The sequence below is a fragment of the Nerophis lumbriciformis genome, linkage group LG33 (assembly GCF_033978685.3).
Source record: "Nerophis lumbriciformis linkage group LG33, RoL_Nlum_v2.1, whole genome shotgun sequence".
NCBI lineage: Eukaryota > Metazoa > Chordata > Actinopteri > Syngnathiformes > Syngnathidae > Nerophis > Nerophis lumbriciformis.
In genome coordinates, this window is record NC_084580.2 from 21007501 (window position 1) to 21021119 (window position 13619).

General features: G+C 41.7%; 1 protein-coding gene across 1 annotated transcript in view; it reads right to left on the reverse strand.

The window, feature by feature from the left end:
* The window catches only part of lg33h5orf22 (linkage group 33 C5orf22 homolog), a 48556-nt gene extending 37102 nt beyond the window's left edge, over positions 1–11454 (reverse strand). The window contains exons 1-2 of the mRNA XM_061928732.1: positions 11195–11454; positions 2818–2963 (exon numbers count right to left, since the gene is read on the reverse strand). Of these exons, the coding sequence (XP_061784716.1) occupies positions 2818–2963; positions 11195–11263 (215 nt within the window). The 5' untranslated portion in view covers positions 11264–11454. The remainder of the gene's footprint in view (positions 1–2817; positions 2964–11194) is intronic.
* Positions 11455–13619: the final 2165 nt, after the last annotated feature.

The following is a 13619-nucleotide window of genomic DNA, read 5'->3' on the forward strand; positions in this document are numbered from 1 at the left end:
GGGACAAATATTCTCCCGAAAATCTCCCGGTTTTCAGCCGAAGCTGGAGGCCACGCCCCCTCCAGGTCCATGCGGCCTTTTTTCACGACGGGAGGACAACAGGGTGACAAGAACTAAATCATCCAGACTAGAGATAAATTGTATTATTATGTTTATCTTACCTAAAAATAAATATATTTATTAATTAAAAAACAAAAAAACTAAATACATTTTTACTATATTTTGCTAAAAACATCAACATTAATTGTATTTTTATTTGTATTTTTTCTGACTCCTTATTACATCCAGCCATAGATAAACATATTTGAAATAATTAATGTTAAATGATCATAATAATTCCTTTAAAATGACCATATTTAATTATTAAAATAATTGCTTGTTTATCAACAGCATTTTATTCATTACATTTTGAAGCTCTCAGAAGCCAACTTATGTTATATTCCTTAATATTTATTTATGCAAGTTTGAAGTATCAATTATCTAAACACAGTTTTGTTTGCATATTTTCAGGATGTAGATATATATATATATATATATGTATATATATATATTCCTTTAGCATGTTTACTTGTGTGTGATATCATGTGCGAGACGAGCAGTCCTGCAGCATGTTTACTTGCGTGGGATATCATGTGCGATACAACCTGTCCCGCAGCATGTTTACTTGCATGCGATATAATGTGCAGTACAAACAGTCCTGCAGTGTGTTTACATGTGTGCGATATAATGTGCGATACGAGCAGTTCTGCAGCGTGTTTACTTGCGTGCGATATCATGTGCGATACAACCTGTCCCGCCGCGTGTTTACTCGCGTGCAGTATCATGTGTGATACAAGCAGTCCTGCAATGTATTTACTTGTGTGCGATATCATGTGGGTGCAACCTGTCCCGCAGCATGTTTACTCGCGTGCGATATCATGTGCAATATGAGCAGTCCTGCAGTGTGTTTACTTGTGTGCGGTATCATGTGCGATGCAAGCAGTCCTGCAGCGTGTTTACTTGCGTGCGGTATCATGTGCGATACGAGCAGTCCTGCAGCGTGTTTACTTGTGTTCAATATTATGTGCGATACAAGCAGCCCTGCAATGTGTTTACTTGTGTGCGATATCATGTGCGGTGCAACCTGTCCCGCAGCGTGTTTACTCGCGTGCGATATCATGTGCGATATGAGCAGTTCTGCAGCGTGTTTACTTGTGTGCGATATCATGTGCGATACAACCTGTCCCGCAGCGTGTTTACTCGCGTGCAGTATCATGTGCGATACAAGCAGTCCTGCAGCGTGTTTACTTGTGTGCAATATTATGTGCGATACAAGCAGCCCTGCAATGTGTTTACTTGTGTGCGATATTATGTGCGATGCAAGCTGTCCCGCAGCGTGTTTTCTCGCGTGCGATATCATGTGCGATACGAGCATTCCTGCAGCATGTTTACTTGTGTGTGAGACATCATGTGCGATGCAAGCAGTCCTGCAGTGTGTTTACTTGCGTGCGGTATCATGTGCGATACGAGCAGGACTGCAGCGTGTTTACTTGTGTGTGAGACATCATGTGCGATGCAAGCAGTCCTGCAGCATGCTTACTTGCGTGCGGTATCATGTACGATACGAGCAAGACTGCAGTGTGTTTACTTGTGTGCAATATTATGTGTGATACAAGCAGCCCTGCAGCGTGTTTACTTGCGTGCGGTATCATGTGCAATACGAGCATTCCTGCAGCATGTTTACTTGTGTGTGATATCATGTGCGATATAGGCAGTCCTGGAGCGTGTTTACTTGCGTGCGGTATCATGTGCGATACAAGCAGTCCTGCAGTGTGTTTACTTGTGTGCAATATTATGTGTGATACAAGCAGCCCTGCAATGTGTTTACTTGTGTGCAATATCATGTGCGATACAACCTGCTCGTGTTTACTCACGTGGGATAGCATGTGCGATACAAGCAGTCCTGCAGTGTGTTTACTTGTGTGCAATATCATGTGCGATACAAGCAGCCCTGCAATGTGTTCACTTGTGTGGAATATCATGTGCGATACAACCTGTCCCGCAGCGTGTTTACTTGCGTGTGATATCATGTGCGATACGACTATTCCTTTAGCATGTTTACTTGTGTGTGGTATCATGTGCGATACGAGCAGTTCTGCAGCGTGTTTACTTGTGTGCGATATCATGTGCGACATAAACAGTCCTGCGGTGTGTTTACTTGTGCAATGCGGGACAGTTGACATCTAAATGTCCTCCAAAAAGCACACACTTTCTTCTGTTTTGGTCAAGTCATTTAGGTCAACATGCTAGGCGATATAAGCTTCATATTGCGGTCCAATACATGACATCTGTCAATATAAACAAGTATCAAATAAATATAGTTGAATATTACTTACACATACAAAGTGTCCAAGGCAGAAGTGTATTAGAACGTATCCAGTAACGAATGTGTCCGCATCAGTCAACTCCTTGACGTACCACACTACATTTCTACATTCCACGCAACAAATGTTTCGTGTTTTTTCTGGGACGGGGGCCCTTTGAGAGTTTTGTGTACAGGGGCCCGGAAATTTGTTCTGTTGTCGGTTGGCATCCGATTTTCACGTAACTATCAGTCGTTAAAAAGCGGTTTCCTAAACTAAAACTACACTTGTCAACACAACCTGACCACTCAACTTTGGGGATATTATTATAAAATAAAAAAAATGTCCAAACACAACACATAATTCGAAATTACACCCAATGAATGATGGGAAAAATGCTAAACACTCTCCACACTTACCCATGTTTGGCACATTTTAGCGAACTTTATTATAAATGTCAATAAAATCCACATACCTGAACAACTTGTCCTTCTGGAATACGGTGTCAGCACACATGTTGACGGGGATCAACAGATCTGGGTGGGAGTCCAAATGGACGAGCTTAATGTCCTTCATGGGGAGATGTCTCGACGCAATGGCGCGGTAAATATGACAAACCACCTAGTGGAGACAAGAAAAGGTGCACTTCAAAAGGAATGGTAAATGTAAACGAGATGAGGAATTTCCTGAAGGAATAGCGTGTGAATGCTCCTGGAACTGAAATGCTGACAGAATGTAGAATGAATGTAAGAATAGTTTGAATGTTGGAATGGTTTGAATGTTATTAGATCGCAATTGTTGCCAGTCCTGATGTGTGTGTCCAGTTTGGTGAGTTTTGAAGCATGTTAAGGGGGTCAAATTACAGCTCAAAGAGGCAAAAGTGACTGTTTTTAGTAAACTTTTGTTTTGAAGGGGGAATTGCCAACTTCTAGTTGATTTTTGCTGGGGGTTGCCTATATAGGAAATGTAGGTCTAAGTGAGACCTACATAGAGGTTTTTGTTTCATGTCTCTAAGGCATTCCTACTGGAAGTTACAGGCATTTTTGTCTGAGTTTTCTTCCTAGGGGGCGCTAGAGCGCATTTTTGAGTTTTGGGGTTGGATTTTTTTTTTTTTATTAGATGGCAATTTTTGCCAGTCCTGATGTGTGTGTCCAGTTTGGTGAGTTTTGAAGCATGTTAAGGGGGTCAAATTACAGCTCAAAGAGGCAAAAGTGACTGTTTTTAGTAAACTTTTGTTTTGAAGGGGGAATTGACAACTTCCTGTTGACTTTTGCTGGGGGTTGTCAATATATGAAATGTAGGTCTAAGTGAGACCTACATAGAGATTCTTGTTTCATGTCTCTAAGACAGACATTCCTACTGAAAGTTACAGGCAGTTTTGTCTGAGTTTTCTTCCTAGGAGCAGTTGTGTCTGTGTTTTCTTCCTAGGGGGCGCTAGAGCGCAATTGTGAGTTTTGGGGTTGGTTTTTTTTTTAATTAGATCGCAATTTTTGCCAGTCCTGATGTGTGTGTCCAGTTTGGTGAGTTTTGAAGCATGTTAAGGGGGTCAAATTACAGCTCAAAGAGGCAAAAGGACTGTTTTTAGTAAACTTTTGTTTTGAAGGGGGAATTGCCAACTTCCTGTTGATTTTTGCTGGAGGTTGTCAATATATGAAATGTAGGTCTAAGGGAGACCTACATAGAGGTTTTTGTTTCATGTCTCTAAGACAGACATTCCTACTGTAAGTTACAGGCAGTTTTGTCTGAGTTTTCTTTTTAAGAGCAGCTGTGTCTGTGTTTTCTTCCTCGGGGGCGCTAGAGCGCAATTTTGAGTTTTGGGGTTGGGTTTTTTTTTTTATTAGATCGCAATTGTTGCCAGTCCTGATGTGTGTGTCCAGTTTGGTGAGTTTTGAAGCATGTTAAGGGGGTCAAATTACAGCTCAAAGAGGCAAAAAGTGACTGTTTTTAGTAAACTTTTGTTTTGAAGGGGGAATTGCCAACTTCCTGTTGATTTTTGCTGGGGGTTGTCAATATATGAAATGTAGGTCTAAGGGAGACCTACATAGAGGTTTTTGTTTCATGTCTCTAAGACAGACATTTCTACTGGAAGTTACAGGCAGTTGTGACTGTGTTTTCTTCCTAGGGGGCGCTAGAGCGCAATTTTGAGTTTTGGGGTTGGGTTTTTTTTTTTATTAGATCGCAATTTTTGCCAGTCCTGATGTGTGTGTCTAGTTTGGTGAGTTTTGAAGCATGTTAAGGGGGTCAAATTACAGCTCAAAGAGGCAAAAAGTGACTGTTTTTAGTAAACTTTTGTTTTGAAGGGGGAATTGCCAACTTCCTGTTGATTTTTGCTGGGGGTTGTCAATATATGAAATGTAGGTCTAAGTGAGACCTACATAGAGGTTTTGGTTTCATGTCTCTAAGACAGACATTTCTACTGGAAGTTACAGGCAGTTTTGTCTGAGTTTTCTTCCTAGGAACAGTTGTGCCTGTGTTTTCTTCCTCGGGGGCGCTAGAGCGCAATTTTGAGTTTTGGGGTTGGGTTTTTTTTTTATTAGATCGCAATTTTTGCCAGTCCTGATGTGTGTGTCTAGTTTGGTGAGTTTTGAAGCATGTTAAGGGGGTCAAATTACAGCTCAAAGAGGCAAAAGTGACTGTTTTTAGTAAACTTTTGTTTTGAAGGGGGAATTGCCAACTTCCTGTTGAATTTTGCTGAAGGATGTCAACGTATGAAATCTAGGTCTAAGTCAGACCTACATAGAGGTTTTAGCTTCCTACTGGAAGTTACAGGCAGTTGTGTCTGTGTTTTCTTCCTAGGGGGCGCTAGAGCGCAATTTTGAGTTTTGGGGTTGGATTTTTTTTTTTTATTAGATCGCAATTTTTGCCAGTCCTGATGTGTGTGTCCAGTTTGGTGAGTTTTGAAGCATGTTAAGGGGGTCAAATTACAGCTCAAAGAGGCAAAAGTGACTGTTTTTAGTAAACTTTTGTTTTGAAGGGGGAATTGCCAACTTCCTGTTGATTTTTGCTGGGGGTTGTCAGTATATGAAATGTAGGTCTAAGTGAGACCTACATAGAGGTATTTGTTTCATGTCTCTAAGGCATTCCTACTGGAAGTTACAGGCAGTTTTGTCTGAGTTTTCTTCCTAGGAGCAGTTGTGTCTGTGTTTTCTTCCTCGGGGGCGCTAGAGCGCAATTTTGAGTTTTGGGGTTGGGTTTTTTTTTTTATTAGATCGCAATTTTTGCCAGTCCTGATGTGTGTGTCTAGTTTGGTGAGTTTTGAAGCATGTTAAGGGGGTCAAATTACAGCTCAAAGAGGCAAAAGTGACTGTTTTTAGTAAACTTTTGTTTTGAAGGGGGAATTGCCAACTTCCTGTTGATTTTTGCTAAAGGATGTCACTGTATGAAATCTAGGTCTAAGTCAGACCTACATAGAGGTTTTTGTTTCATGTATCTACAAGCAGTTTTGTCTGTGTTTTTTCCTAGGGGGCGCTAGAGCGCAAGTTTAAGTTTTCGGGTTTGGTTTTTTTATTAGATGGCAATTTTCGCCAGTCCTGTCATGTGTGTGTCCAGTTTGGTGAGTTTTGAAGCATGTTAAGGGGGTCAAATTACAGCTCAAAGAGGCAAAAGTGACTGTTTTTAGTAAACTTTTGTTTTGAAGGGGGAATTGCCAACTTCCTGTTGATTTTTGCTGAAGGATGTCAATGTAGGTCTAAGTCAGACCTACATAGAGGTTTTTGTTTCATGTCTCTACGACATTCCTACCGGAAGTTACAAGCAGTTTTGTCTGTGTTTTTTCCTAGGGGGCGCTGGAGCGCAATTTTGAGTTTTGGGGTTTGGTTTTTTGATTAGATGGCAATGTTCGCCAGTCCTGATGTGTGTGTCAAATATGGTGAGTTTTGAAGCATGTTAAGGGGGTCAAATTACAGCTCAAAGAGGCAAAAGTGACTGTTTTTAGTAAACTTTTGTTTTGAAGGGGGAATTGCCAACTTCCTGTTGATTTTTGCTGAAGGATATCAATGTAGGTCTAAGTCAGACCTACATAGAGGTTTTTTTTTCATGTCTCTACGACATTCATACCGGAAGTTACAAGCAGTTTTGTCTGTGTTTTTTCCTAGGGGGCGCTAGAGCGCAATTTTGAGTTTTGGGGTTTGGTTTTTTGAATAGATGGCAATTTTTGCCAGTCCTGATGTGTGTGTCAAATATGGTGAGTTTTGAAGCATGTTAAGGGGGTCAAATTACAGCTCAAAGAGGCAAAAGTGACTGTTTTTAGTAAACTTTTGTTTTGAAGGGGGAATTGCCAACTTCCTGTTGATTTTTGCTGAAGGATGTCAATGTAGGTCTAAGTCAGACCTACATAGAGGTTTTTGTTTCATGTCTCTACGACATTCCTACCGGACGTTACAAGCAGTTTTGTCTGTGTTTTTTCCTAGGGGGCGCTGGAGCGCAATTTTGAGTTTTGGGGTTTGGTTTTTTGATTAGATGGCAATGTTCGCCAGTCCTGATGTATGTGTCAAATATGGTGAGTTTTGAAGCATGTTAAGGGGGTCAAATTACAGCTCACAGAGGCAAAAGTGACTGTTTTTAGTAAACTTTTGTTTTGAAGGGGGAATTGCCAACTTCCTGTTGATTTTTGCTGAAGGATGTCAATGTAGGTCTAAGTCAGACCTACATAGAGGTTTTTGTTTCATGTCTCTACGACATTCCTACCGGACGTTACAAGCAGTTTTGTCTGTGTTTTTTCCTAGGGGGCGCTGGAGCGCAATTTTGAGTTTTGGGGTTTGGTTTTTTGATTAGATGGCAATGTTCGCCAGTCCTGATGTATGTGTCAAATATGGTGAGTTTTGAAGCATGTTAAGGGGGTCAAATTACAGCTCACAGAGGCAAAAGTGACTGTTTTTAGTAAACTTTTGTTTTGAAGGGGGAATTGCCAACTTCCTGTTGATTTTTGCTGAAGGATGTCAATGTAGGTCTAAGTCAGACCTACATAGAGGTTTTTGTTTCATGTCTCTACGACATTCCTACCGGAAGTTACAAGCAGTTTTGTCTGTGTTTTTTCCTAGGGGGCGCTAGAGCGCAATTTTGAGTTTTGGGGTTTGGTTTTTTGATTAGATGGCAATTTTTGCCAGTCCTGATGTGTGTGTCAAATGTGGTGAGTTTTGAAGCATGTTAAGGGGGTCAAATTACAGCTCAAAGAGGCAAAAGTGACTGTTTTTAGTAAACTTTTGTTTTGAAGGAGGAATTGCCAACTTCCTGTTGATTTTTGCTGAAGGATGTCAATGTAGGTCTAAGTCAGACCTACATAGAGGTTTTTGTTTCATGTCTCTACGACATTCCTACCGGACGTTACAAGCAGTTTTGTCTGTGTTTTTTCCTAGGGGGCGCTGGAGCGCAATTTTGAGTTTTGGGGTTTGGTTTTTTGATTAGATGGCAATGTTCGCCAGTCCTGATGTATGTGTCAAATATGGTGAGTTTTGAAGCATGTTAAGGGGGTCAAATTACAGCTCACAGAGGCAAAAGTGACTGTTTTTAGTAAACTTTTGTTTTGAAGGGGGAATTGCCAACTTCCTGTTGATTTTTGCTGAAGGATGTCAATGTAGGTCTAAGTCAGACCTACATAGAGGTTTTTGTTTCATGTCTCTACGACATTCCTACCGGAAGTTACAAGCAGTTTTGTCTGTGTTTTTTCCTAGGGGGCGCTAGAGCGCAATTTTGAGTTTTGGGGTTTGGTTTTTTGATTAGATGGCAATTTTTGCCAGTCCTGATGTGTGTGTCAAATGTGGTGAGTTTTGAAGCATGTTAAGGGGGTCAAATTACAGCTCAAAGAGGCAAAAGTGACTGTTTTTAGTAAACTTTTGTTTTGAAGGAGGAATTGCCAACTTCCTGTTGATTTTTGCTGAAGGATGTCAATGTAGGTCTAAGTCAGACCTACATAGAGGTTTTTGTTTCATGTCTCTACGACATTCCTACCGGACGTTACAAGCAGTTTTGTCTGTGTTTTTTCCTAGGGGGCACTGGAGCGCAATTTTGAGTTTTGGGGTTTGGTTTTTTGATTAGATGGCAATTTTTGCCAGTCCTGATGTGTGTGTCAAATGTGGTGAGTTTTGAAGCATGTTAAGGGGGTCAAATTACAGCTCAAAGAGGCAAAAGTGACTGTTTTTAGTAAACTTTTGTTTTGAAGGAGGAATTGCCAACTTCCTGTTGATTTTTGCTGAAGGATGTCAATGTAGGTCTAAGTCAGACCTACATAGAGGTTTTTGTTTCATGTCTCTACGACATTCCTACCGGACGTTACAAGCAGTTTTGTCTGTGTTTTTTCCTAGGGGGCACTGGAGCGCAATTTTGAGTTTTGGGGTTTGGTTTTTTGATTAGATGGCAATGTTCGCCAGTCCTGATGTGTGTGTCAAATATGGTGAGTTTTGAAGCATGTTAAGGGGGTCAAATTACAGCTCAAAGAGGCAAAAGTGACTGTTTTAGTAAACTTTTGTTTTGAAGGGGGTAGAGATGCGCGGATAGGCAATTTATTTCATCCGCAACCGTGTCAGAAAGTCGTCAACCATCCACCATCCACCCGATGTAACGTTTGATCAGAACTGCACCCGCCCGCCATCCGCCCGATCTAATATAGATGATGCAAGGCATTAGTGAGCCTGCCAACTACTCCGGTTTTCCCGTAATTCGTATGGTTTTCATCAACCTATTCCGGGTTTTTCATTAATTTAAAAAAAAAAAAAGGGTGAAAACTACGCGAATTGCACCTTGTGCAGACAAGATTTTTCGATTGAACACGGAGGAATTAGGGATGTAAAAGACCACGTTGGGACAAAAAAACACAAGTCTAATGCCGTTGCTAGCGATACAAGTGGAAAACTTTCAACGTTTTTCGTCGCCCAAACAGATTCTTTGGATGTGATAAATGCCGAAGTTTTATTTACGGAGGCAATAATTGAGCATGGATTTCCAATCGCACTGGCTGATCACATGGGACAGTTAAATGTTTGTCATGCAACCTTTAAAAATCATTACGCGGTGATCGCGGTCCCAAAAATAAACTTTTCTTGCATGATAATGTCCAGAAAAATTCGCTTTATAATACTATAGAGTCCTTTTAACGAATGAGTTTGATGGTTTATCACAAACCTTAAATGAAAGAAGTCCTTTGTTCTCCTGCACCATGGCCTTGCTTCGTGTTTGGTGCGCAAGCTTTATAACCTCACTGAGGTTATAAAGCTTTTGCCTGTTAAAGAAAGGAGACTGATCCAATGCAGCACAGACTTTCGCATGCCACGCTGTCACGACCCAGACGCACACCAGTGCGCAATCATATGGGAGCCGCGCTGAGCGCACCTCCAAGCGCGTCTCGCTGCCGGCGACGGCCAGGTATGGGCCCGACGCTCCAGCGCCATCCATTTTCAGGGCTTGTTGATTCGGCAGGTGGGTTGTTACACACTCCTTAGCGGGTTCCAACTTCCATGGCCACCGTCCTGCTGTCTATATCAACCAGGGTGAGCCCCACCCCTTTCTTGAGCGCACTGCGCGCGGAGTGACCCCTGTTACGCGCCCCCGGCAACAGGGGTGGCGGGCAGGTAAGCTGCGCGGGCAGGTAAGCTGCGCGGGCGGAGCGCGCGTAGTGACCCCTGTTACGAGCCCCCGGCCATGGGGGTGGCGGGCAGGTAAGCTGCTTACCTGCTGCGCGTGACGCCGGCCGCGGCGAAGGCGGACGAGGCGGGGTGTCGGTGCGGTGGGCGCGGTGGTGACCCTGGACGTGCGTCGGGCCCTTCTCGCGGATCGCCTCAGCTACGGCTCCCGGTGGGGCCCTCTCGGGGGAAGGGGCCTCGGTCCCGGACCCCGGCGAGGCGTCCCTTCTCCGCTCCGTAAAAGTGTCCATCTCTTTTCTTTTTTTTTCTTCTGTTGTGGCATATGCTGCAGGTGCCTGCTCGTTTTTCGTATGTGGGTAACAACATTTAACTATGTATATATATTTACCAATTGGTTTAACTGCCACCCGCAAAAAAAATAAATAAATAAAAATAAAAATAAAATATATCTAATTAATCCACCCGACCCGACCCGCGAGCGGATAAAATCTTTTTTTTTTAAATTTCATCCGCCCGATCCGCGGATAATCCGCGGACTCCGCGGTTGTTTCCGCAAACCGCGCATCTCTAGAAGGGGGAATTGCCAACTTCCTGTTGATTTTTGCTGAAGTCAGACCTACATAGAGGTTTTTGTTTCATGTCTCTAAGACATTCCTACCGGAAGTTACAGGCAGTTTTGTTTGTGTTTTTTCCTAGGGGGCGCAATTTTGAGTTTTGAGGTTTAGTTTTTTGATTAAATGTCAATTTTCGCCAGTCCTGATGTGTGTGTCAAATATGGTGAGTTTTGAAGCATGTTAAGGGGGTCAAATTACAGCCCAAAGAGGCGGCGGAATAATAATAATAAAACGCACGAAATACAATAGGGTCCTCTGTTCCAAAGGGATATTGCGGTCCCTAAATATAATAATAACGAACTAGTTTTAAAACGAATCATTCCCATGGACCGGATGTGAGACATCGCACTATTATTGTGAAGCCGGAAGTGTGCTCTCGAGTGTCTTCCAACCGTCAAGGCACATCCTCTTGAATCAATAACACACTTCCGGCTTCACAATAAAAGCGCTACCCGCCACATCCGGTCCAGCTGCGCTAACAAAAGTGGAAAATGGCTAACACACACACACACGATACAATGCTCGGACGTAAGCTTCTCGGCAACGCACGTACTTTATATGCTTAACGGGACAAGTTTAGTGAAATAAAACGTTTAGTGAGATGTAATTGAAGAATCACACCACGAATGTCTCAAACAGCTAAAAAATAAATAAAAGTACTTACATTGTGGTGGTCCTCCACAATCCACACGGGTAAGTCTTTATAGAACCTCAATGGCGGCACACAAGTCATTTTACAACCTAAATTCGCACCAAAAATAAATCAAAAATGTCTATAATGGATATTTGTAAGCGTTAATCCGCGCGTTTTCTCAGTAAAGTAACAACACTGCAGGTAGTGCGAGTGTTTACTTCTTCTTCTTTGGTTTAGGACGCTGGAAACCCATCTTGGGGTGCACTACTGCCACCACCTGGACGAAGAAGAACTTGCAGGAGCAAAGCAAAGCAGTAAATTGTTTTGTGACGTTATATTTAATAATAATTTAGAATGTTTCTTGTTGTGAGATGTCTTTAATTAGTATCTCTTGACAGTACGTATGGTTTTGTGTTGTTCTTAATAGGTATTCTCGTTGTGTGTGTTTAGGACCACAATCGCATGTTCAAGGCCTTGCAAAGATTCTTTCATTTAATTAGACTTAGACTTCCTTTTTATTGTCATTCAAATTTTAACTTTACAGCACAGATAAGAACGAAATTTCGTTGCATTAGCTCATGGTGCAGGATAAAAAAGCAATAAGGTGCAGATATACCGCGATACTAATGCATCATATTCGGTACTATACCGCGTCTGAAAGGTACCGGTCCGCCAACCAGTCCAGAAGTGATCTCATCCTGTGAGAGGCCTCCATTTTACTAATGATTTCCAAAGTTGCAAAAATGTGTAGAATAAAAATTAAAATGCAACATTTCTGTCAACGAAGATTTGCGTCAGCCTTCGATAGTAGGCTAATATAGACACTTACATCATGTGTTTTCTTCCTAGGGGGCACTAGAGCGCAATTTTGAGTTTTGGGGTTGGATTTTTTTTTTTTATTAGATCGCAATTTTTGCCAGTCCTGATGTGTGTGTCCAGTTTGGTGAGTTTTGAAGCATGTTAAGGGGGTCAAATTACAGCTCAAAGAGGCAAAAGTGACTGTTTTTAGTAAACTTTTGTTTTGAAGGGGGAATTGGCAATTCCTGTTGATTTTTGCGGGGGTTGTCAATATATGAAATGTAGGTCTAAGTGAGACCTACATAGAGATTCTTGTTTCATGTCTCTAAGACAGACATTCCTACTGGAAGTTACAGGCAGTTTTGTCTGAGTTTTCTTCCTAGGGGCAGTTGTGTCTGTGTTTTCTTCCGAGGGGGGGCTAGAGCGCAATTTAGAGTTTTGGGGTTGGGTTTTTTTTTTTTTATTAGATCGCAATTGTTGCCAGTCCTGATGTGTGTGTCCAGTTTGGTGAGTTTTGAAGCATGTTAAGGGGTTCAAATTAGAGCTCAAAGAGGCAAAAGTGACTGTTTTTAGTAAACTTTTGTTTTGAAGGGGGAATTGCAAACTTCCTGTTGATTTTTGCGGGGGTAATATATGAAATGTAGGTCTAAGTGAGACCTACATAGAGGTTTTTGTTTCATGTCTCTAAGACATTCCGACTGGAAGTTACAGGCATTTTTGTCTGAGTTTTTCTTCCTAGCAGCAGTTGTGTCTGTGTTTTCTTCCTAGGGGGCACTAGAGCGCAATATTGAGTTTTGGGGTTGGTTTTTTTTTTATTATATTGCAATTTTTGCCAGTCCTGATGTGTGTGTCCAGTTTGGTGAGTTTTGAAGCATGTTAAGGGGTCAAATTACAGCTCAAAGAGGCAAAAGTGACTGTTTTTAGTAAACTTTTGTTTTGAAGGGGGAATTGCCAAATTCCTGTTGATTTTTGCGGGGGTTGTCAATATATGAAATGTAGGTCTAAGTGAGACCTACATAGAGATTCTTGTTTCATGTCTCTAAGACAGACATTCCTACTGGAAGTTACAGGCAGTTTTGTCTGAGTTTTCTTCCTAGGGGCAGTTGTGTCTGTGTTTTCTTCCTAGGGGGCGCTAGAGCGCAATTTAGAGTTTTGGGGTTGTTTTTTTTTTTTTTATTAGATCGCAATTGTTGCCAGTCCTGATGTGTGTGTCCAGTTTGGTGAGTTTTGAAGCATGTTAAGGGGGTCAAATTAGAGCTCAAAGAGGCAAAAGTGACTGTTTTTAGTAAACTTTTGTTTTGAAGGGGGAATTGACAACTTCTTGTTGATTTTTGCGGGGGTTGTCAATATATGAAATGTAGGTCTAAGTGAGACCTACATAGAGATTCTTGTTTCATGTCTCTAAGACAGACATTCCTACTGGAAGTTACAGGCAGTTTTGTCTGAGTTTTCTTCCTAGGGGGCGCTAGAGCGCAATTTAGAGTTTTTTTTTTTTTTTATTAGATCGCAATTGTTGCCAGTCCTGATGTGTGTGTCCAGTTTGGTGAGTTTTGAAGCATGTTAAGGGGGTCAAATTACAGGTCAAAGAGGCAAAAGTGACTGTTTTTAGTAAACTTTTGTTTTGAAGGGGGAATTGCAAACTTCCTGTTGATTTTTG